Source organism: Mobula hypostoma, chromosome 16 (assembly GCF_963921235.1).
Source record: "Mobula hypostoma chromosome 16, sMobHyp1.1, whole genome shotgun sequence".
In the NCBI taxonomy this organism is placed as follows: Eukaryota; Metazoa; Chordata; class Chondrichthyes; order Myliobatiformes; family Myliobatidae; genus Mobula; species Mobula hypostoma.
In genome coordinates, this window is record NC_086112.1 from 56,295,788 (window position 1) to 56,320,893 (window position 25,106).

Here is a 25,106-nt window from a genome sequence, read left to right on the forward strand (position 1 = left end):
GATTATTATCAGTCGGTTTCCAAGCAGCAGTATCGACAAGTCTGGATTTGCCATGCAGTTATTTAACTATGTAATTAGGTTAGGAGGCACACACCGACCAACCAGTTGTTCCAGAGAGCAGAGGGAATGCATTTAAGGATGATATAAGAGCACGTCCCTGCGTCATTCTGGCGTGGCCGTCTATCTTCTGTTTGCCGATAGAACGAGGGATTAAAAAAAACTCCCACACACATACACCCCTAATATTAACAACCCCTACCATTAGAAAGCAAAGGCTAGCTTTCGGCCAGCGGAAGGCGGCGAGATGATTCCTGTTCGTGTGGCTCTGCTGCTGTTGGCAGCGTGTTCCTATCGGTGCAGACAAGTAAGCGGTAAGTGACTCCATTATCTCGGAGCTGAGCTGGTGGTTACAGTACTGTAAAGACGCAGGTGGCAGTATCGTATCCACAGAAGGGAGGAATAGTCTTTAGAAATTGGCATGAACGAGTGGATCTGAACCGTTCGTGCTGTTTTCACGTTCCCTTTTGAAGCTGTAATGTTGAGTGATTTGTGGTGACGGACTACAGATCTGAAATGGTCTTTGTTGTAACAGTCTCGAGGGCTTGTACACATTTCTTGCGTTCGTTTACTTTTGACTAACAATTGCTTGTTACTTTTTTTTAAAAAAAGCTACATATAATGGTGCGGGAAAGCTTTTAGAATAATTAAGATACTGATAACTGCTGGACTGAAATGGGCAACCGCGAGACCATATTAAATGTTAATTTTAAATACATTTCTAAAACATTCTAAAAATTTCTTGATTTCAATCATACATTAAGATGCTCGAATTTTAATGTATTTCTTAGTACTGTACACATTATTGTATTGGGTCACACCAGCTGACGTTTATACCTTCTCTTTTAACTTGGAATTGTCCGTCCTGGTTATTCGGGAAACTTAGCAAGTCTAAAAGGCAAATCCATGAGGTGTGCCTGCTCCCTAACCTGAGCGGTATGATGCAAGCCCTCGCCAGCGTTGCGATGTCCAATGAATAGATTGGGTTCCTAATTAGTAGTCGCAGGTATAAGGCGTGAATGAACCAGTGCACATGTTCAAGTCATTACAGTGGACTTGATGTAGGTGTACCGTTGATCACGTTCAGGTCTCGCTTCACAGAAGGCGCAAGGGAGTAAAGGAAACCTTGTAACTAGTTTGCCCCTCCTCCTGCCTTTTCAGCAACTTCTGAGTGTAGTTAAAGTAATATCAACGCGTGGAGTCTCGTTTTGCTTTGTGCATGGTTTGCTTTTTGATAACAGTAGATGGCTAAATCGGAGCGTTAAACTTTTAAGCGTTTGCCCTGAACTTGAGGCTTGTCTCACTTTTGACCTTGTAATAGCAGCTTCAAACGCGTCGCGATTATCCCTTTAAATAAAAGGGTTGAGGGCCTGGATGTATTGGCTGGAGTGAAAGTTTGAGATATGGGTCAATACAGCACGGGGCGCAGGCCGGGAGGCGGAACATGCCGTCCTAGTGCGGTGTCCCACTTGCAGCAGGACGCGGCACCGTGAAGGTTACCGGGTTGGACTCAATTCCTGCTTCTGTTATTTGATGCCTTGAAGCCCGGACCCGCCTCTGAAAGCGATTGGTCAGCGGGTTGTACCAGGCGTCCAATGGGAGCTCTCGGTGCCGCACTTCCTCCAGGGATTTTTTATTGCAGCATGGCCTGTGCGTAAACTTCAGCTTGGCATCTGCCCCTGAATTCACATTTCGCGCGAAACGGCACTTAAAGCAAGAACTACATTGTAGATTTGCCAAAAAAAATTAATGACCTTCACTTTAATATTTTTGCACTCTGCACAAACAGCTCCTCGGACGCAACCGGCCCCCTGGGCAATTCTTTTGTTGCGGAATACAATTGCTGTAGGTAAATTAGGCCATCTTCATCCCCATTTGACTGTTTCGGTGCCGGTTGCAAATAATGAGTACTTAGACCACTATTTAGCATTTTCCTGCTGTAAACAGAAGTTCACTTGCTCAATTAACTCTATTCCCACGTGATTGACGGTATAAAGAAAGGCTGATTATTTTGAAGTTGCTGAGGATTATAATGACACTTGAAAAAATTGAGTTTTTATTGCATATGAACAGTGCCGGCAACCTAAGGGCAATAGCTAAGGAATTGATAAAGACAAATGGAAGCTTTCCCCTTGTCAAATGAATAACCATTTTGCAGGCAATGATTCTCCATGCACTTCTCAACTGAGCAGCTGCTTGACCTGCCAGAACTGTTTCCCATTTCCAGATTGTGGAAGGGGTTAAAGGTCAATTCTTGCTGCTTTCGGGCAGTTTTTTATTTCAAATTATTCAAAAATAAAATTATTTACAATAAACCATTCAATGACTCTCAGTCCTTTACATACGTTTCCATTATAGTCTCTACATATACATACTTTTGGCCACCCATGTGGCACTCCGTTGGTTCACTGTCCCACACCATTGTTGAGAGGTATACTCCCCACCACCTGACCCCCCCCCCCCACTCGACAGGAGAAGAACCCTAAACTGTGGTCCTTCCCCAGCGGGCCCTTGCGGTGTCTGCACCAAGTTTCATCACGTACTCCTGCAGCCGAGAATGTGTCAGTCGGCAGCATTCTCCCACGGACGTCTCCATGTGCTGGTAGATCATCAAGTTTTGGGCCGACCAAAGAGCGTTGATGATCTGCCAGCAGCACTGGATGTTGGTCTCCGTGTGCGTCCCCAGGAACGGCCCGTAGATCAGAGAGTCCTCTGTTATGCAGCTGCTGGGGATGAAATGTGACGCTAGCCCGTCCATCCTCCTCCACACCCTATCTGCGAACTGACAGTCTGCCAAGAGGTGGGTCACAGACTCCTCCGCACTGCAGTCCTCCCGTGGGCAGTGGGCTGCGGAGATGATGTTCTGGGCGTACAGGAGGGATCTGACTGGGAGGGCCCCTCTCACCACCAGCCAGGCGAGGTCCTGGTGCCTGTTGGTAAGATCTGGTGATGAGGCGTTCTGCCAGATGAACTGGACAGTCTGCTCAGGGAACCACCCCACTGTGTCCATCATGTCCTTCTCCTGCAGTTTAGGCAAGTTCCTTCAGTCTTTCATATGGGGACTTCATGAAGGGCTGAAGGTGGAAGTGTAGTCCAGAAGCTGAGGATTGAGCAGTCCCATTAATGTTGCAATAGGAATAAAGCTGGCAGCAAACTGAAGGTGCTAACTGCTCTCTTTCTCCCCCCCCCCCCCAAAAAACACTGGTGAGTGGGGTAGATGACCAGAAAAATATGCAAGTGTTGGAGAAACAAATAGAAGTCCTTAAATCGCAGGGTGGGGGGTACAGTTGGGATGGCCAAGTTTGTAAATGAGTATCAGGTTTATTATCACTGATACTGTAAAATTTGTTTTGTGGCAGTAGTGAAGACAAAAATACAGTAAGTTCCCATTTTTTAAAAAAAAAGTGCAGAACAGAAATGGGGAGATGGTGTTCATGGACTGTTTAGAAGCCTGATGGTGGTGCGTTAGCTGTTCCTGAAAATGTTGGGTGTGGGTCTTCAGGCTCCTGTACCTTGCTGATGGTGGCAGTGAGAAGAGGCTTCTTAAGGATGGATGCTGCCGCCCTGAGGCGGATCTGGTAGGGAGGCTTGTGATCATAATGGAGCTGGTTGAGTTGCCACTCTGCAGCCTCTGTCGACACTGTGCATTGAAGCCTCCGTACATTGTAGTGATACAACCAGTCAGAATGCTGTCCACTGTGCACCTGTAGAAATTTGCTAGCCAGGCCATTCTAGATCTGGTACTAGACAACAAGCCTGTTCAGGTGTCGGGTCTCTCTGGGTGACTATACCAGAGACAGAGTGACCACAACTCCCTGACCTTTGCCATAGGTGTGGGGAGGGATAGGAATAGACAATATTGTGATGCAATTAGACAGGAACTTGGGAGTGCGAATTGGGAACAGATTACTGGGGGAAAAGGGGGGAATGCATGATGGAAATGTGCAGGTTATTTAGGGAATACTGGACAGATATAATTTTAAGGTGATAGGAGGCATGTCTGGGGGGGGAGGTCAGTAGTAAGTGTTTTTATGCTGTCAGTTGTAGTGGTGGAGGTAGGTACATTACAGATATTTAAGACTTAAACACGAGGAATTCTGCAGATGCTGGAAATTCAAGCAACACACATCAAAGTTGCTGGTGAACGCAGCAGGCCAGGCAGCATCTCTAGGAAGAGGTACAGTTGACGTTTCAGGCCACGACCCTCCATCAGGACTAACTGAAGGAAGAGTTAGTAAGAGATATGAAAGTGTGTGGGGGGGGGGAAGATCCAAAATGATGGGAGAAGACAGGAGGGGGAGGGATGGAGCCAAGAGCTGGACAGGTGATTGGCAAAAGGGATATCAGAGGATCATGGGGCAGGAGGCCCAGGGAGAAGGAAAAGGGGGAGGGGGGGAAAACCCAGAGGATGGGGAAGGGGTATAGTCAGAGGGACAGAGGGAGAAAAAGGAGAGAGAGAAAGAATGTGTATATAAATTTAAGACTCTTCATTTTTCTATCATCCATGTGTCTATGTGGGAGGAAAGGATTAGACCTTGGAGTAGGTTAAGGGTTTGGCACAGCGTTATGGGCCAAAGGGCTTGTACTGTGCTGAATCTGCTTACCCTTCTCACCCCTTGAGGATTTTCGTGTTCTTCCGACTTCCTTGTCCTGAAGTCCACAGTCAGTTCCTTGCTCTTACTGACATTGAGTGCAAGGTTGTGACCTGATTCAATCAGCTGCTGTATCTCACCCCTGTACACCCCGCAACTGACATCTGAGATTCTGCCAGCAGCAGTGGTGTCAACAGCAAACTTACAGGTGGTGTCTGAGCTTTGCCTGGCTGTGCAGTAACAGGTAGAATGGTAGGTGAAGCACGGTGCTTGAGGTGTGCCTGTGTTATCAGGGAAGAGAAGTTATTACCAATCGGCACTGACTGCTCTCTCAGGAAGTCAAGGGTGTGTGTGTGTGTGTGTGTGTGTGTGTGTCCCAGTCCCAGAGTTTGAAGCTTTTTGAGTACTGAGGGGGTGATGGTGTTGAATAGCAAGCTGTAGTCGATTGCCTAATGTAGATACTGTTGTTCAGATGATTCAAGGCTGAATGGAAAGCAAGTCAGATTTTTGTCGGCTATAGATCTGTTGGGGTGGAGGGCAAATTACAGCAGCTCCAGGTCCCTGTTTGGGCAGTAAATTTGAGCCATGACTATCCCTCAAAGTGCTTCGTCACAGCAGATGCGAGCAATAGTTGTTGAGGTAGCTCACCCTGGTCTTGCACAAATGACCAATATGTCATGAAACTTGGATGTTTTGGGCAGACCATGTAAAAGTGAGAAACATGGAAAGGACCAGCCAAGAAATATCTCTGGTTAGGAAGTACAGGTTGAGTACCCATTATCTCTGAAATGCTTGGGGGCATAAAGTGTTTTGGATAATTTTTTTTTGGATTTTGGAATATATAATGAGATGGCTTCAGATCACCATTTCCAACTCTGAATTTGCATGCTACCAGTAACTAGTCTTTGTCTGAGACTTGTTCATCACACATTTACTTAATGGTTAAAAATTATTGTATACTGTTAATAACGAAATTATAATGTGTGCAGGGTCACAACAGCAGCAAGCTTTCAGTCTCCACCTACAATGCTGAGTTTAGATTAAAAGATCACAGTATTTGTGTTTTACTTGGGTTCTGCTATATGTAAAGTATAAAAACAATTAGTTGTAGACTTGCAAGCACGAGAAATTCTGTAGATGTTGGAAATCTAAAGCAGCACACATAAAATACTGGAGGAACATCATCTATGGAAATGAATAAACAGTTGATGTTTCAGGCTGAGACCCGTCAAGATTGCAAAGTAAGGGAGAGGGTGCCAGAATTAAAAAGGTGGAGTGAAGGTGGTAAAGTTTAAGGGAATGGGGGATTCTCAGATTCCAGTAAACAATGGGTTAAGTACTGACTATGTCTGTGACTGCAGTGTGTTTGAATAATATCTCACAACTGCTTTCTTTGGAGCAAGATAAGGGTTAAAGTTCATCCAGATCCACATAAGATGTCTTCTGGTTTTTCACACCTTTTGATTTTGACGAAAGGCAGTACCTGATGGAAATTAGACAGGACATTCCTTTCTTAATTAAAGCATAAATTTGACAGATGTTTTTATCTTTGTAATTAAGTTGTGGTTCCAAGAAACCAGGTAGGACATTCCCTTCTTTAATTAAGGTGGCTGGAGTGTCTATCAAGCTGACTGTTCTTTTGTATCAATAGTCCATTGACTTGGCTGGAATGCTTATCAAACTGATTGTTCTTTTGTATCAGTGACCTTGTAACTTCTGACAATTCTGACATCAGGCAGTGAACTTGTAGAACGGCCGGCGAGATGAGAGCGTTTCTCTCCCTGATGTCGGGTCCAAGTTCACTCGCCGGCTGAGCTCGAAGAAATAAACGGGTGAAAAGATAAGTAATGATCTTTTTGTGCTGTTGTTATTTGATCCAGAAAATTTACGTCTACAAGGGGAAGGAGGGTGGCTAGAAGGTGACAGGTGAAGTAACGTGGTTTGGACAGTTAAAGGTCTGAAGAGGAAAGAATCTAATAAGAGAGGGGAAAGGGAACGAGGATGGGGACGCAGGTGGGAGGAGGTAAGAGGCCAGAGTGGGGAATGGAAGAACAGGGAAGGGAGAGGGAGTTGTGTTTTTTTGTAACTAGTCGGTGAAATCGATATTCATGCCATCAGGTTGGAGGCTATTCAGATGGAATATAAGATGTTGCTCCTTCACCCTGATGGTGGCTTCATCTTGGCACAAGGAGACCATGGATTGCATGTCAGAAATGGAATTGGAATTAAAATGTTTGGCGAAGATATAGAGAAGATAACTTGGCAGATGGAGCAGAGGCGCTCGATGAAGCAGTCCCCCAATTTACGACACATCTCACCAATGTATAGGAGGTCGCATTGAGCACTGGACACAATAGACAACCTCAGAAGATTTTCAGGTGAAGTGTTGCCTCACCTGGAAGGACTGTTTGGTGCCCTGAATGGAGGTGAGGGAGGAGGTGAATGGGAAGATGTGGAACTTTGGCTGTTTGCAGGGATAAGTGCCAGTGGGGGGGGGGGAGAGGGGAGGAGATAAAGATGTTTGGTGGTAGGATTCCAATTGTGGAAGTTGCAGAGAATGGTGTGTTGGACACAGAGGCTCATGGGATGGTAGGTAAGGACACCAGCTGTGGCAGAGATGCAGGAAGCAGTGGGAAGAAGTATAGTCAAGATAACTGTAGACTTGTTCTGGTGTTCAATTTTAATCAGTAATGATGAGTTTACCATGATCAATGAGTTTCCGTATCTTCATGATCAGCAGCGCTTTAGCTTTAAAAGATTTTTAAAATCTTTAAAAATTTAATGCCATGTCTTTTAAATTTCTGCATCCAGCCTGCTGAATATTCACAAGTATTTTCAATTTTCAGTTCATTGTGATAGAACTTTGCTCGTTACATGAACAGCATACTGTTAAGTGGCATATGTTCACTCTACTGTTAAATCTATACTTCCAATACACGATCAAGATCTTAATTTTTCATCTTGTGCAGTTTTTTTTGAAACTGTTTTCATTAACTTCTGTTCATTACATGTGAAGTCACTTTTCAGAACTGTCTAATGTGCAGAGACCTGCGCATCGGTGGTTAACCTTCCCAGTGCCTTGTGGTACAGTATTTTCCATTTGCAACACCATGTCCAGCACTCAAAAATTTCAGATTTCAGAGGTTTTTGGATTGTGGAATTTTGGATAAGGGGGTACTTAACCTGTAGTATCAATAGAAACCCCACTGGCAGTGGTTTGGAATAGGTCTGAAACCAAAGTGGTGCTATTTCTTAGAACACCTCAGTCTGCAAGGATAACTGCTTTAACTCTCCCTCTTCTCTGGCTTTAACCTTCTTTCAGTATGCCAATGGACCCAATCCTTTGAAACACAGTAGTTATTTGAACTATTTTAAGTAAAACTATTGAATTTGGCTTTCCTAGGCTGTACTAGAACGAGCTAGCTTTTAAAGTTTTTAAAGCTACAGTTTGCTTCAACATAACCTGAGTTTCTAGCACTGACTTATCACATTTATTGTGCTATGTCTCATTTCTGGTTTTCATTTTTTGCAGCTCCAGACAGTTGGTAGCTAATAACTTTGCCAATCTCCATTTTGAATTTCATTTGCCACAATTTCCTGATGCCCGTCTACCAGTTTATTTCCCTTCTGTTGCCTTAAAGTGACCAAATCTGTTGGGCGTCTGGCCTGGTCGAGCTGGAGCCAACCCATGTCATGTTAGGTGCTTGCAGGATGTGTATAGTGCTACTCTTTGAGAACTGGGTTACAGTGCCTTGTTGGTCTTGCTCTGGCATATTTGGGGTGGTGTAGTGGGCAAGCAATAACCAAATTGCAGCATGGTCCCTGCCCCATTAATCTAATGGCTCACTTCTTCCATTATTTCTAAACATCTTCTTTCATGTTAGGTGTAAAACGCTGATACAACTGTATTTCTATGCTATATTGACTGTCCTGTTGTACATACTATTTATTACAAATTACATATTTAGACGGAGACGAAACGTAAAGATTTTTGCTCCTTGTGTGGGGGGAGGATGTAAGTAACAAGTCAATTCAATTCAAAACAAATTTGTCTTAATTCATTGTAACTTCTAATGGATATAATGTTGCCTCCAAATGAGGGATTCCACTAATGCTAACACAAAATGGATGAGGTCAGTGTTTCTGTCCCCTTGGCACATTATGGAACTGACTGGCAAAGCTGCAATTTAGTTGCATTGCCAACTGATTACTATATGGTGCTTGCTGCAAGCGGACCCCAATTTCCGGGGTTGTTAGGAGCTGTCAGCATGTTCTAGAGCCACTTTGAGATTAACTACCAGTTAATAAGAATTAATTTCCTTTCTGTACTTGCATTTGTTATATAGAGCATGTCTAAATGCAAATGAGCTTTTATCAGCGAATCCACAAGTTTATGAATAATGCCTAGTTATTAAGAATTTAAGTGCATTAAAATGAGCAACAATTAAGTGATCAAGTGGCCTGCGGTACAAAAATTAATGCAAAGGCTAGCACTTGTATTCGTTGAATTAAATGTTTAATTATAGTGTGTAACTTTTCTTACAAGGCTCTAAAGTATCCTGCGAGGCATCTCAGTTTCAGTGCAGAAATGGTCGTTGCATCCCCATGGTGTGGAAATGTGATGGTGATGATGATTGTAGTGATGGAAGTGACGAAAGTTCCTGTGGTAAGTCTGTAAACGAGTGGTTCACTTTTTGTGCTGACCATAGTATTGAGGCTCTCAGTTTGAAGCTATTGATATTCTAATGTTTGTTCTGTGCAAACTGATCCTTTTAATACAAAACTAATACTAAAGTTCATGTTGATTGTTATTCAACCCTATGCATGTATAACAACTAAACAAAATAACGTTCCTGTAGGGCCAAAGTGCAAAACATGGTACATATAGTCACATGCAGCTCTTGTAGTTACAATCCAAGACATGCGTCACAAAATAATATTAGCAAAAGTCCGTGTCGCGTGGCCTGCAGATTGACGGGTTGACATAAAATGCAAGGTACACGTTGATATAAGGCAGTATAATGTTACTGGCACTAAGACGTAGCAGCAGAATTAGACTGTTCGGCCCATCGCATCTGCTCTGCTATTCCATCAAGACTCATTATTATTCCTAATGAAGAACCTATTAACCTCCACTTTAACAATGACTTGGCCTCCACAGCGGTCCGTCAAACAATTCTACAGATTAACCATTCTCTGGCTAAAGAAATTCCTCCTCGTTTTTGTTCTCATGGACATGCCTCTATTCTGAGGCTGTCTTCTGGTCTGAGACTCCCCCTGTATAGGAAACATCCTCTCTGTATCCACTCTATCTAGCCCTTTCAATATTCAAAAAGGTTTAATTACATCCCCCTTGTTCTTCTAAACTCTAGCAAGTACAGACCCAGAGCCATCAAACAGTCCTCATACGTTAACCCTTTCATTGCAGAATCATTCTCCTGAACCACCTCTGGACTCTGCAATGCCAGCACATCCTTTTTTGGATAAAGGGCCCAAAACTGTTCACAATGCTCCAAGTGCGGTCTGACCAATGCCTTAAAGCCTCAGCATTTCATCCTTGCTCTTGTATTCTAGTTCTCTCGGAATGAACATCAACATTGCATTTGCCTTCCTCACCACTGACTGAAGCTGCAAGTTAACCTTTAGGGAATCTTTTTCCAAGGACTCCCAAGTCCCTTTGCTCCTCTGAATTTTATTTTCTCCCTGTTTAGAAGTAGTCTACAACTTTACGCTTTCTACCAAAGTGCATGACCATACACTTCTTGACACTATTCTTTCTGCCACTTTGCCCATTCTCCCAATCCAAGTCCAAACTTCCTGTTTGAGATGTTACTGAGCTTTCAGCAGCGCAGATTACTGACAGCAAGCACAACTATTAAATACATCATTAATCACCCTTTTTCTTGAAAGCCATCACTGCAATCAATAGCCCGTATCTTCCCTTTTGGAGATGAGCTTTTGAACCACCTGTACAACCTGGCACTTTTGCAGTGTGAGCTGAAGTCTCAAAGACGCAGGATGGTTGCGGTGTGGTGTATGTGGGCCAAGTGGCGGTGGCAGAGCCTGGGCCCGAGAGCGGGGAATGAGCCAATGTTTGGCTGCAGGAGTGGACTTGGAAGTGATTCAAAATGGTAGAGCTGAGGGGAGGTGGTGTTGAGGAGGTGGGGCTAGGCTAGAGTGAGGAATAAGCTGAAGTTTGACTGTTTTGAGCACTGGGCTAGATTGGGTATGAACAAAATTGAGGCGGCAGGCTCTGGGCCCGAGAGCATATTGAAGTGGCAAGGCCCAGGTCTGAGTGCAGGGAACAACCTGCTGTTTGGCTGATTTAAGCATCGGGCCAGATTGAAAAGGTCAGTGTTGAGGCTGAAGGCGAGGGTTGGGCCAGGGTAAGGCTCGTTGCTCCATGAGGTTTACTTGTCCCTGTACTCAGCTGAAGCTATGGCCTGCAACAGACAGGCTCCTGAATTGCTTGCAGTGATGACTGGCGTCATGGCTGTGGACTCACCTCCGTGAACTTCAGTTCTTAATGTTACTTGCTTGCTTTTGTTGTTTGCACAAATTTGTTTTTTTAACTGCACTTTGGGTGTTTGACGGGCTTTTTTTTTTAAATGGGTTCGATTGGGTTTCTTTTTGTGGCTACCTGTAAGGAGACTAATCTCAAGACTGTATATTGTATACATTGATAATGTATTTTGAACTTTGAACTTTAAGCCCTTCTGCAAGCTCCCTGCTTCCTCAACACTACCTGCCCCTCCACTATCTTGGTATCATTAGTAAACTTCATCATAAAGCATTTAATTCGGTCATCCAAATCAATGACATAATATGAAAACAAGCTGTCCCAATAATGACTCCTGCAGAACGCCAGTAGTCATTTGCATTCAACCAGAATAGGGTCCCCTTTATTCTGAAATTGCCTCCTGCCAGTTAGCCAACCTTCTATCCATGGTGGTATTTTTCCCCATAATATTACGGGCTCTTATCTTGTTAAGCACCCTCTTGTGTGGCACGTTGTCAAAGGCCTTCTGAAAATCCAAGTAAACAACATCCACTGACTTTCCTTTGTCTTTTCTGCCTGTTATTTTCTCAAAGAATTCAAGCAAATTTGTTGGGCAAGGTTTCAGCTTCACTTTCTTCTGCCGGTCTCCCTTCTTGAAGAGTGGAGTGACATTTGCAATTTTCCAATCCTCTGGAATAATTCCAGGATCTAGTGATTCTTGAAAGATCATTACTAATGCCTCCACAATCTCTTCAGCCACCTCTTTCAGAATCTTAGAGTGTAGTCCACTTGGTGCAGGTCACTTATCTACCTTCAGACCTTTCAGCTTCCAAGCACCTTCACTTTAGTAATAGCAATTACACTCTCCTCTGCTCCCTGACACTCTGAAATTTCTGGCACACTGCGAGTCTTCCACTGATGTAAAATGCTTATTAAGTTTGTCTGCCATTTCAGTGTTTGCCATTCTACCCCTTCAGTGTAATTTTCCAGCAGGATGGTATCCACTCTCCTCCTACTCTTTTATTTTGACTTGTATCTATCTATCTGGGGGGAAAAAACTTGTGATATCTTGGGTAACTTGCCTTCATATTTCATCTTTTCTCTCTGGCTTTTTCTTGTTGGCTTCTGTTAGTTTTCTTTTTAAAGCATCCCAATCCTCTACCTTCCCACTAATTTTTGTTCTGTTATTTGCCCTCTTTAGCTTTTATAGAACATAGAATAGTACAGCACAGTATAGGCCCTTCGGCCCACATTGTTGTGCCGACCCTCAAACCCTGCCTCCCATGTAAGCCCCCACCTTAAATTCCTCCATATACCTGTCTAGTAGTCTCTTAAATTTCACTAGTGTATCTGCCTCCACCACTGACTCAGGCAGGGCATTCCACCACCAACCATTATCTGAGTGAAAAACCTTCCTCTAATATCCCCCTTGAACTTCCCACCCCTTACGTTAAAGCCATGTCCTCTTGTGCTGAGCAATGGTGCCCTGGGGAAGAGGCGCTGGCTATCCACTCTATCTATTCCTTTTAATATCTTGTACACCTCTATCCTGTCTCCTCTCATCCTCCTTCTCTCCAAAGAGTAAAGCCCTAGCTCCCTTAATCTCTGATCATAATGCATACTCTCTAAACCAGGCAGCATCCTGGTAAATCTCCTCTGTATCCTTGAAGGGAGGAGAAGGTGGCGGTGCGACGCAGCGCGTGCGGCCGCTCCAAAATGATATCGTATTTGTTAAGTAGGTACCATGCCAATCCTGATTTGATGGAGGTAGATGTAAGAAGCATAGAGGAACATCTGGAGAAACTTCTGAAATGCCTGCTTCACTGCCGCTGCTACTGTGCGATCGAGAATCTCCGGAGGGGAAGGCCCCAAATCCTCGGCTTTGCTTGTTGCCGGGCCCGGGTCAAAGCGCTAGGCAGAGATGGTGCTTGGTGCTCGGTGTCGGAGGGCTGATCGGAGGCTCGAGGTTTTCAGACGGACTCAAGAGTCGGCTGTGTTCGGGTGCTTCCAGGGTGCTGCATCGGCAAGTTTGCGGCGCTGGAGGTTCATGGCAGGGAGAGCTTTTTTTCTTCCTTCTACAGTCTGCGTGAGATGATGGAACTTTCGAGAGACTTTGAGACTTTTTTTTTTACCGTGCCCATGGTCTGTTCTTCATCAAATTACGGTATTGCTTGCACTGTTGTAACTATATGTTATAATTATGTGGTTTTTGTCAGTTTTTTAAGTCTTGGTTTGTCTTGTGTTTCTGTGATATCACACTGGAGGAACATTGTATCATAATGCATGCATTACTAAATGACAATAAAAGAGGACTGCATGTCCTCATAATCTAATCTAATCCAATGCTTCCACATCCTTCCTATAGTGAGGCGACCCGAATTGGACACAGTAATCCAAGTGTGGCCTAACCAGAGTTTTATAGAGCTGCATCATTACCTCACGACTCTTAAACTCTATCCCTCGACTTATGAAAGCTAACACCCCATAAGCTTTCTTAACTACCCTATCTACCTGTGAGGCAACATTCAGGGATCTGTGGACATGTACCCCCAGATCCCTCTGCTCCTCCACACTACCAGGTATCCTGCCAATTTACTTTGTACTCTGCCTTGGAGCTTGTCCTTCCAAAGTGTACAACCTCACACTTCTCTGGTTTGAACTCCATCTGCCACTTTTCAGCCCACTTCTGCACCTATCAATGTCTCTCTGCAATTTTCGACAATCCTCTACACTATCTTTTTTTAAATTATTAATTATTTATTGCAACACCAACAAATTACATTCAATACAACCAGTTGCCAATTACACTTGACTGTTTAACCCAGCGAACCCCCAACCTTCATTACCATCCCCTCCACCCCTCTCTCCCCCCACCCCTCTCCCCTCTACCAATCAACTGAATAGTAGTACATACACAGACAAAGCGTTCCTATTTTAACAAAAGATCTTTTAAGTTAGATATCAAATTTGTCCACATTAATATTTTGTTTGGTTGTGCATCATTTACTCTTGCTGATGAAAGTTCCAGGTAAGAAATGTCCAAAAAGCTCTGAAGCCAGTGAGTATTTGAAATATCATGGGGAGGTTTCCAACGCTGGACTACAATCTTCTTAGCTGCAGTCAGGCCTGCCAGCCAGATTTTGCGTGTTTTTTCCTCTACACTATCTACAACACCAGCAACCTTTGTGTCATCTGCAACCTTTGTGTTGGCTTTGACTTCCCTTGTCAGCCACAGCTGTCATCTCCTTTTAGAATACCTCAGAAGTGTACCTACCCTGTGCCTTTCGAGTTGCTCCCAGAAACTCTAGCCGTTGTTCTGCTGTCTTCCCTGGGCCCCTCAAATCAACTTTGACCAACCCTTCTCAGATGCCTGTGTAGTTCCCTTGCTCTACTACAATACTGATGCATCTGACTTTAGCTCCTCCCTCAAATTGCAGAGTAAGTTCTGTCATATGATCACTGTTTCCTAATAGTTCTTTACCTTAAGCTCCCTAATAAAATCTGCTTCATTACACAGCACCCAATCCAGAAGTGCAGCTCCAGTTCCTTGGCACAGTCTCTAAGGGGTTGTAGCTTGATGCACTTTATGGGTGTGTAGTATCACGGAGACTGGAAGTCTCCCAGAGTAGCCACATCTCACACAAAGAACATGCCATTAGCCCTGGATCTATTCTTGATGCATTAGTTGTATACTAATAGACAAAGGGAGAAAAGAAATACTGGAAACTTGGAGCCTCTGCCTGTTCTTGCTATAGCCCCCACTCTCACACTGGCCCACTCCCACAATAGCTGCTCCACGTGCACCTTGTTTCTTTTTATTGGCCTTTGCTAAGTTACTAATAAGCAAGTGTCTCCAACTCTATCTGTGATCTCCTGCTCTGTTACAATAAAATACACAGTAGTATAAATGTGTAAAACAGCAGCAATAAATGATGAAAAGTGACTGGTACAGGATGAGTATCTGAAATGATGATTTGCAAACCTAGACTCTGCAACTCGGAGTTGGTAACTTGCAGAAAGAACTGAAGGTGGGTTAAGATTGAAGGTGATTGTTGCAGTGGAAGGTCTGAATCTGAGAAGTTGTAAATAATTACTGTGGCAAGGAAAATGTGGTAAATTAATGAAATTATCATGGTTTGCACGAAACAAAATCGTTAAAGGAGTAAGGTAGTCACTATATCAAACAGATGACCTGGTCATCAACATGACAACTCCTGTTTTCTATAAGTCACTGCTGATTTCTCCATGCAATAGGGGTTATATTCTAATACTGATTAGGGTGGTTTCTTTAAATGCCTAATTTTAATTGCTGATCTTGAATATCTTGATTGGTTTTACAAATCACCCACTGGTGTATTTAAGAACTTTGGATATTTAACCTCTTGAATTTCATGCAAGGGTTACTTACAGAATCCATAGTTTGCCTGCAGTTTTGTAATTTACTTAACACTGATTTGAGTACTAATTTAAATAAATCTTTCCTAAAATTACCTGAAGTCAATGCACATGTTTCTTGTCTAATATGGAATGCTTTGTATTGGATGCAGTTCCCTTCAAGGTACTACTGGTAGCCAGTGAGCAGTATTGCATTGATAACTGATTCAAATGGATTGCAAGTGAATCACAATCCCTCCCCAACTGAAATCTAAGAACAAGGAAGAGCACTAACAGACTAAATACTTTTTAATTGCACCTTTAAAAATCTTCCCCAAGGTGTGAAAACCTAGGTTTTCACCAAACTTCCATGGAGTTCCTTGTGTACAAACAGGTGACTTTGGCATAATCCAGTTGTTTAAAGAACATTTGCACGTTTAATCCTCCCAGGGTTTTGTGCTAATCTGGATTCTGTTTCCATAGCTAAAAAAACATGTGGTAGTTCTGACTTCACATGCCGTGATGGACATTGTGTGCCTGGAAGGTGGCAATGTGATGGGGATGCTGACTGTGAGGATGGATCAGATGAAAGTCCAGAAGTGTGTCGTGAGTATTGAGCTGAATCTACTAGATCTGGGGATGTAGTCATAGTCAACTCTGGATTGAGGCTCAACTTCAATCTCTGGTCTGGAATTTCAACAACTTGGGTTAGTGTTTCTGCTCTAAACTGGTTCATGAAACTCGGTTCTAATACATTTGGGGATTCTCATTTGGAACTGGATACTTCAATGCCGAAACGTTAAATGTTGGCAATACTTGTACACTTCTATCATTATGGGTGTTTAAAATTGGATTAGTTGCTAATGTGACCTTCTGCAGCATGTCTTGTATGGGCCATTATAATGCAAATCAGGCTGCTGTGTAGGTGTCATTAACTGTGTTCCACCATAGCAGGGAAGACTGACTTGTACTGCAGTCCTGAAACCTGAAGGTGAGGGAGGGAGGGAGGGAGAGAGAGAATGAAAGACTATCACCAGTATAGAGCCACACCTTCAACCAGGGATCAGCCTGACCTTTCCATGGAGTCTTGCGTTCTCCCTCGTGACTGCACAGATTAACTGGTGTGTAAATAAATGTTACGTTCTGAGTAGGGGGATGGAAATGTGTGGAGAATAAAATTGGCTGGAATAGCACTAGTGTTTAAAAACAACTGACTAAAGGGCCTGTTTCCAAGCTGTCATTGACTGTAAAGGGTTCTAAAAGATGTTATATCAGAAATGTCAAGTTTGTCTCTGCAGGTGCTGCCTGACCAATGGAATGTTTTGCAAATCTTTTTAATTGAGGACTTAGATAATATTGGTTTGTATAACACACTTCTTTATTTTGCCTGCACTTTTAAAATTTATTTCCTGTTGATAGTTTTTTTTAATACTCTATAGACATGAGAACTTGCCATGTCAATGAAATCAGCTGCAACCCCGGATCTACTCAGTGTATCCCTGTGTCCTGGAGATGTGATGGTGAACAAGATTGTGATAATGGTGGAGACGAAGAAAGCTGTGGTAGGTTGCAATGCCGATACAAGAGCTGGGCATCACATTGTCTCTTTGGGTTTGCTTTGAAGTATTGACTGTCAAGCCATTGTTAGAATGCCCGTTCATGAGATGTTACAGCAGGTAGAGCTGTTGCCCCAAGGAACTGGGAGTGATTTTGATTATACTAAGGGCCATGCACACTTCACGCTGGTCGTGTGAGATTCCTGCCATAATTTTGTAGATTAGTTGGCTACTGTAACCTTCCCTAATAGGTTCATGGCAAAGACGATCAGGAGTTGATTGTATGTGAGAATAAATTCCAAGAAAATGTGAAAGTGGATGTAATGGAGTTGCTCCCTGGAGAGACAGCGTGGTCTGAGTGCTCTCCAGTCAGCTGGTACTGACTTTGGTACCACACATTGATGTTGAGCAGTTGTTGCTCTTCATACTTCAAGTGGTGACACAACATAAGGTGAGTGTAAATGCTAGCTGACTTCTACAATGCTAATGTTTTCTTTTTTTTTAAAAAAGCTTCAGCCTGCTTCAAGCAGAAGCTGGTTAAATATTGAGACAACTATAACTGTGGTCAATTCCTGCGTCAGGGTTAGTCTTAAAAGTCATAGACCACCACAGAACAGAAACAGGCCCATCTAGTCCATGCCAAACTATTATTGTGCCTAAATCCCTTCAGTCTGAACCTGAACTTGAACCATAGCCCATCAATTTATTTATCCAAGTTTCTCCTGAATGTTCAAATCGAACCCACATTCGTTTCTGCTGAGAGCTCATTCCACACTGTCGCCTCCATCTGGGTGAAGTTCCCCTTAAATATTTCACCTTTCACCCTTAACCAATGATCTCTAGTTCCAGTCTGGCAGTGGAAAAAGCCTGTCTGCGCTTACCTTATCTATACTCAAATTTTGTATACCTTCTGTCAAATTTCCCCTCGTTCTCGTATGCTCTAGAAAATAACTGGCAGCATCCTTGTAAGTTTTCCCTGTATGCTTTCAATTTTATTGTATTTCCTGCATGTTGGTAACCAGAGCTGCACACAATATTCCAAATTATGCCTCACCAATGTCTCGTACAACTTCCACTTAAATCCCAACTCCTGTACTCAATGCTATGGCAATGTGCCAAAAGCTCTCTTTATAACCTTGTATACTGGCAGTTCCTTGGACTGTGCAGTAGTGAGTTTCTATTTCATTTTGATCAGTGGTCCCCAACTTCCGGGCTGCGGACCGATACATTGCCGCGAAGCAGTAGTCGGAATGCACCCAGCACATCTTTAAGAAAAAAGCCGAAATAAACAAGCTAATTAATTAGGTGCTGCCCAGCAAGTAAATATCGGTCCAGATCAGAGGCAATTGCCAATTGTGTCACCTCTGATCTGGGCCAACATTTACGTGCCGGGTGGCAGCTAATTGATTAGCTTGTTTATTTCGGCTTTTTTCTTAAAGATGTGCTGGGTGCATTCCAGCCACCACTGCACCCCTGCATTCTTCGCGGCCCAGTATCGGTCGGCGGCCCGGAGGTTGGGGGCCACTGATTTTGATCACTTGTTCTTAAAGTTCAGTGGGGAAGTTGGGGGTGTGGTTTCTTTTCCTGGCTGAGAAATTGTGGCGCAGGGTCAGAATATCCACTTGAAATATGATCTTGTCTGGTCTTTAAAGACAAAGCAAGTTGTTTGTTTAATTTTTGAGCACTGAGTACAAGGCTTTATTTTCCTGTTGTCTTGCCTACCATGGAACTTTACTCCCCAAGGTCAATAAGACAGGCTTTCCAAATCTAGCTTGAGTTTGGGCAACACAATTTTGTAAAGCCTTAAATGTATTTCATTGGGGGGGGGGGAGGTGGTGCATGATAGAAAATGAGAGGGAAGTCTTTGTTCCGTACAACAGCGAGTCTTGCTGCTCTGACACTTGATCTTTCATAAAGATTGACTTTCTCATGGGTTAAATGATCCTAATTCTCTTGTTAAATAAGTCTCCCAGTGAACTGCTGTGAAAATTTGTCTTGTTTTAATTTATCATTTGTTCTAATACAGCTTGCATTGCAGCCCTAATTAAGATCCACCTCCAAGATGATTTTAATATTGCATCTTTTCAGGTGCCCTTACATGCAGTGTCCAGGAATTCACTTGCTCGAGTGGTAGATGTATCTCCCAGACATTTGTGTGTAATGGTGAAGATGACTGTGGCGATGGGAGTGATGAAAGAGGCTGTGCTCCGCCCACCTGCGGTTCCCACGAGTTTCAGTGTAACAGCTCCGAATGTATTCCCCTTCAGTGGGTTTGCGACAGTGACGTTGACTGCGCTGATCACTCGGACGAGTCGACGGAGCGCTGCGGTCGTACTGTTCCTCCCCTGGTGAAATGCTCGGCCGCCGAACTCCAGTGTGATTCTGGTGAATGTGTTCATCGCAGGTGGTACTGTGACGGTGACGCTGACTGCAGGGATGCAAGTGATGAAATCAACTGCCGTAGGTTGAACTTTAAGAATTGGCATTTGAGTCTGAACTTTAGTAATTCTAAGAACGTTGAATTTTAGGAAACTTTATTAATGGGTCAGATTCCAGGACTTGGATGTTTTGTAATTTAAGACTGGTTGTATCCAAGTTAACTAAAGTTCACCACCCCCCCATCCCACTCCAATATTATTAAAAATGGAGAAAGATATAACAAACATTTAGTCAGGTCTGCAGGTCTAGACTTAACTGCAGAACGTGAATAGTAAAGTTACTTTTCCCATTTATGCTCAGCGGAAGGGTGGGAGGGTTATAAACAACATTTATAGAGATTGCTGAACATTTAATCAGTATAGCAATTAACTTGCAAGCAATTTAAAGATGTGGGTTGCAAGTTAAGATTCTGTGGAATCGTATACTCAAACCTTCACCAAATATCAACAAATAACTACCACATGGATTCTTCTATCAAAGGCAAGTTGCTGTTACTTCAAAGACAGCTGCATGGGGATGTCTAACTGGCCACATTTTGTAGTCTATGAATGTTTAAGCAACTATTTGGTGTTCGTTTTTTTTTCAGCGCCCCTGACTTGTAGACCAGACAACTTCAGATGTGGTGATGGCAACTGCATCCATGGTAGCAGACAATGTAATGGGTTTAGAGACTGTCCTGATGGCACTGATGAAATTAACTGCAGGAATGGTAAGTGTGGCAAATTTGACCACAGAATTCAGAGCAGCTTAAGACCATAGGACATAGAAACAAAATTAAGCCATTCAGTCCATCACACCTGCTCTGCCATTTGATCATTGTTGATTTATTTTCCCTCTCAATCCCATTCTCCTGTCTTCTCCCTCTAACCTTTTGATTAGACCAGACAGCATTTTTTTTTTTTCAATAGTCTCACTTCGTCAGAATTTTTGTGGTTATGATAGACTGCTTGAAGCTGAACACAAATAATTTCAGACTACTTGTACCACATAGGAATTTGGAGAAACAAGAAATTAACTTTCATAGAATTTAATGTGTTTTAATTGCATCATGGTGTGACACTTTGCAATAGTTCAAATAAGCTAAAACTATTTTGATTTTAATTTGTGCTCAGTGTCCAAGTCTTCTGGTTTAAGTGTCCAACGATAATCGGCCAGCATTGATGAATTCCAGTTGCCCTGATACTGTTTCTCCATGACCACAATGTCCCTGGTGAAACCTTTCACCCTGTTTGTCGCTGATAGCACCATGATTTGCAGGGAATGCAGAAAATGAATCTTTAGTGACATTTTGCACTTCATGGTTCTATATAAAGCATGTTGTCAACCAGCTGCATGTAGTTTGTTGCTCTTTAGTTGCCAAGAAAATTTTCAGCATATTTTTTCAATGCCTTCTGTGTGATTTTTCTCCGATCCTACTAGAAGTTCTGTGAATCATCTGTCATTGATGACCTGTTTAATTTGTAGACAAACAAAAATGTATTCCTTAATCTTGGTATCAGTTATTCCAGGACGCCTCTGTCTCAGATACCGAAATTCTTCACCTTTTTGTTCATTGCTTTTGTAGAATTTTTTCATAAGCCCCATTTTTACATGAAGGGGAGGCAAAAAGTATCTTTGAATCTACAATTGGCTTGTGTGCAATACTTTCCAGCCCTGGAACCAACTGCCAATCATTTTTAATGTAATGAGATTCTTTAGCAGGGCTATCACATTTACAAATGAAGCAACAGCACTTAGTGCATCTGAGTTGCATTCCTAGTAACAATGCTACTACTTTCAGATGTTCCAGTTGTAGTTGCTGTACCGTGTGTGTTTCAACAAGACTTACAAATTTCAGTAGTTTTCTTTCATTTGTACGGCGTTGCCGATTGGTATTGAAGGGTGGACATTGCTGTTGTGTAGCAGAAAAGCTTTCAGGCTTAACACTGAAGAATCAATAAAAAGACACCATTGTTGTGGGTTATGCTGGCAATCCAAAGCATGTCCAGGCAAGCCCAGACAAGATGGGGAAACTTCTCAGCTTGCATTTTGGGCAACATTTTAATTGACTTGAATTATGAATTGAAATAACATATGTAGGCAATTCCAAAAAAAAATGGTATTACAGGAATTTTCATGATCAGCAGCCCAAAATCCATAAGATACACTAAAAAGTATTCTGGAAGCAAAGTCTTTGTTGTCTACTATTATCCCTTGTCATCAAGAACTTGTCAACCTCTGCTTTAAATATGCCCAATGAATTGGCCTCCACAACCATGTGTAGCAATGAGTTCCTCAGATTCACCACCCTCTTGCTAAAGAAAATCCTCTGTTCATCCTTCAATTCGGAGGCTGTCCCCTCTGGTGCTAGACCTTCTCTCACGATTGGAAACCATTCTCTCCACATCTGCTCCGGGCATCTCAATGTTCAGTAATTCAGTATATCTCAATGAGATTCTCTTCTTCTCTCCCCCCCCCCCAAAACCATTCTTCTAAACTCCAGTTAAACAGGCCCAGAGCTATCAAACACATTAACCCTTTTAATTCTGGAAACATTCTTGTAAACATGCTCCAGTCCCTCACCAATGCCAGTGCATCCTTGCATATGAATACCAAAATGGCTCACAGTACTCCAAATGTGGTCTGACCAATGCCTTAAAGTCTTGGCGTTGCATCCTTTCATTTATTTTCTAGTCCCCTTGAAATGAATGTTAACATTGCAATTGTTTTCCTTACTACAAACTCAACCTGCAAGCTAACCTTGGGAAATCCTCCATGAGGACGCCTAAGACCCTTGGCACCTTTGCTTTCTGAAATCACTCCCTGTTTAGAAAGTGGTCAACGTCTTTATTCCATTGGCCATAGTGCACAACGGTATACTTCTTTACACAGTGTTCTGCCTGCCTCTTCTTTGCCTCTTCTCCTAAGCTGTCCCAAGTCCTTCTACTGACTCCCTCCTTTCTAAACCCTACCTGCCCCTCCAATTAACTTTGTAATCATCTGCACACTTGGCCACAAAGCCATTAATACTGTCATCCAGATCACTGACATGTAATATGAAACATAATAGACCCAACACCAACTCCTGCAGAACACCACTACTCACTGGCAGCCAACCAGAAAAATGCCCCCTTTATTCCCACTCTTTGCTAATCAGCCAATCTGCTGTCCATGCTAGAACCTTTCCTGTAATAACAGACTCTTATCTTGGTCAGCAGCCTCAGTGCAACACCTCATCGAAGGCTTTTTGAAAATGTAAGTGAACAGTGTCCACTGACTCCCCTTTGCTCTGCCTTATATCCACCATTGCAGTTTCAGATTGTTCTGGGCCAACTAACTTCAAGTGCTACAGTGGGGAATGCATTGACATGACTCAAGTCTGTAATCAGCAGCAGAATTGCATGGACTGGAGTGACGAACCCCTCAAAGAATGTGGTAAGTTATTCCCAGAGTTGTAATGGATGTAGCTGATTCCTGCTCAAAACCTGGCAGGGCTAACCTTGCACTGTGTTTTCATCCTTCCGTTTACCTGTATAGCAGATCTTTGCCATGAATTGCATTAGGTTCCCATGTTTTTTCAAGCTGGGCAAAGTACAGTTTGCAGCACAGTTCCATAAGTCAACTTCTCTTGCGGCAGCTACGAAGTGACAAATACATAAACAAGTGACTGAAGCCTGAGTCAGAAAGTCTTTCCAGAAGCACCACGTCCTGGAAACTAGTCCACAAGCTCAAGCTGTACATTTTGCCTGTTACTATTTCAATAAACATTTTATGGGAAACATAAATACCAAAGGATTCTGCTTGTACTTTGTACCACGAACTTTGTGATTGCCATATTTTTGGCAATCATGTCGTATGTCAGAATATATTGCATGTGACAGTTTCACTTCACTGATCAATGTTTGGAAGTTTGATTCTTTTAACTATTTTAAAAGCACTATAAACTTCCAGCAACCTGAGCTGATTTAACCTGGTGTATGTTAATGACTTCAATGTTAACACCATCACCTCTTAAACTAACATACTTTTCAATCGCATGTTGATGTTTTCTTGGGGCAAGAATGGCTGCTAAAATGGTGCATTTCATATTTTTGTCTAGGTTTGAATGAATGCTTGGTGAACAATGGTGGTTGCTCCCATATCTGCAGGGATCTTGTCATTGGCTATGAATGTGATTGCCCTGCTGGGTTTATGTTGGTTGACCAAAAGACGTGTGGCGGTAAGTGACTACTATTTTAGCAATAAGATTTCTGCACTTAAAAAAAAAAACTGTTATTGACTCTTGTACTCCTGCTTGACTCCCTACAGATGTTGATGAATGCCAGAACCCTGGTATTTGCAGTCAAATTTGCATTAATTTGAAAGGAGGCTATAAATGTGAATGTTACAATGGGTATCAAATGGATCCCGCCAATGGTGTTTGCAAGGCAATAGGTAAGCATGGTTCTTATTTGAGGCCAGTTTCATCTAAATAACATGGTCTTTGTTGGAGATGGTCTAAGGTCTTAACCCAGACCTCACTATTTTAATGAAGTGCTGGACAGCCTGTTCTAGATAACCAAAGTTTAAGCTGACTTTTACACTAAAGGTGCTAATAAACTGATCAGCACTACATGCATATAGCTGTGTTTTGGCAAAATTCAATAGCATGAAGCTGTAGCCAATACATTAGTCTGATTTTCATCCTTTTTTTAAAAAAAAGAGTAATGGTGAAAACTACCCTTGCAGGATGTAATTGAAATTACTTTAGCACTTCTGTTGCTAACATGTATTCGATGACTTCTTTACCTGTTTTTCCTTTGTTTCTATTCCCTTTGGATGTTAAAGTGCAACTTTTGGCATGTTACTGATTGCAAACTACGTCAAACCTAGGTAAAGAGCCTCATCTAATGTTCACTAATCGCCGTGATATCAGGCGAATAGGATTGGAGCACAAAGAATATACCCAAGCTGTTGAACAGCTGAGAAATGCAATAGCATTGGATGCTGATATGGCAGAGCAGAGAATCTTCTGGGCTGACTTGGGCCGGCGGGCCATCTTCAGGCAAGTTTCAATGCATTAAACCAGTGGTCAACTTGACATAACCTCTACACTCTTATCAACATGGCCACGAAGTATTGAAGCAGTAGTTCATTTGCTCTTTTCAAATGTCTCTAGAGCCGATGGCTTTTTAAAATTAGTAGATCAATTTCTAAATTGAAGATTTCATCTACTCTCTGGGTGGCCATCTGGTGTAGCTTATTGTAACGTAAAAGATGAGGGCATAAATGAGTTGAATGGATATGGGAGTGAGATGCACTGAAGGTGACTGAATACTATACAATAGAGTAATGCTAGTGTGGTGCTATTACAGCTTCGGGCATCAGAGTTTGGCATTTAATCCCAGCGTTCTTCGTAAGGAGTGCCTGTGTGTCCTCCGCGTGGGTGTGTGTGTTTTCCCCGGATGCTCTGGTTTTCCTCAGTAAAAAGATGTACCGGTTAGATTAATTGGTCATTGTAAATTGTCCCAAGATTGGGTTAGGATTAAATCTGAGTTGTTGGGAGTTGCTGGGCAGTGTGGCTCAAAGGATCTATCCTGCACTGTATCTTTAAACAAAATATAATAAAAC

At 42.7% G+C, this 25,106-nt stretch overlaps 1 protein-coding gene across 2 annotated transcripts in view; it reads left to right on the top strand.

Annotated features, from left to right (window-relative positions):
- The first annotated feature begins 166 nt into the window (after positions 1-166).
- vldlr (very low density lipoprotein receptor) overlaps positions 167-25,106 on the top strand; it is a 30,159-nt gene continuing 5,219 nt past the window's right edge. For both annotated transcript variants that reach the window (XM_063068980.1, XM_063068981.1), the window contains exons 1-10: positions 167-371; positions 9,196-9,315; positions 16,006-16,128; positions 16,962-17,084; positions 19,167-19,538; positions 20,104-20,226; positions 22,809-22,931; positions 23,596-23,715; positions 23,805-23,930; positions 24,369-24,540. In XM_063068980.1, the coding sequence (XP_062925050.1) occupies positions 305-371; positions 9,196-9,315; positions 16,006-16,128; positions 16,962-17,084; positions 19,167-19,538; positions 20,104-20,226; positions 22,809-22,931; positions 23,596-23,715; positions 23,805-23,930; positions 24,369-24,540 (1,469 nt within the window). In that variant the 5' untranslated portion in view covers positions 167-304. The remainder of the gene's footprint in view (positions 372-9,195; positions 9,316-16,005; positions 16,129-16,961; positions 17,085-19,166; positions 19,539-20,103; positions 20,227-22,808; positions 22,932-23,595; positions 23,716-23,804; positions 23,931-24,368; positions 24,541-25,106) is intronic.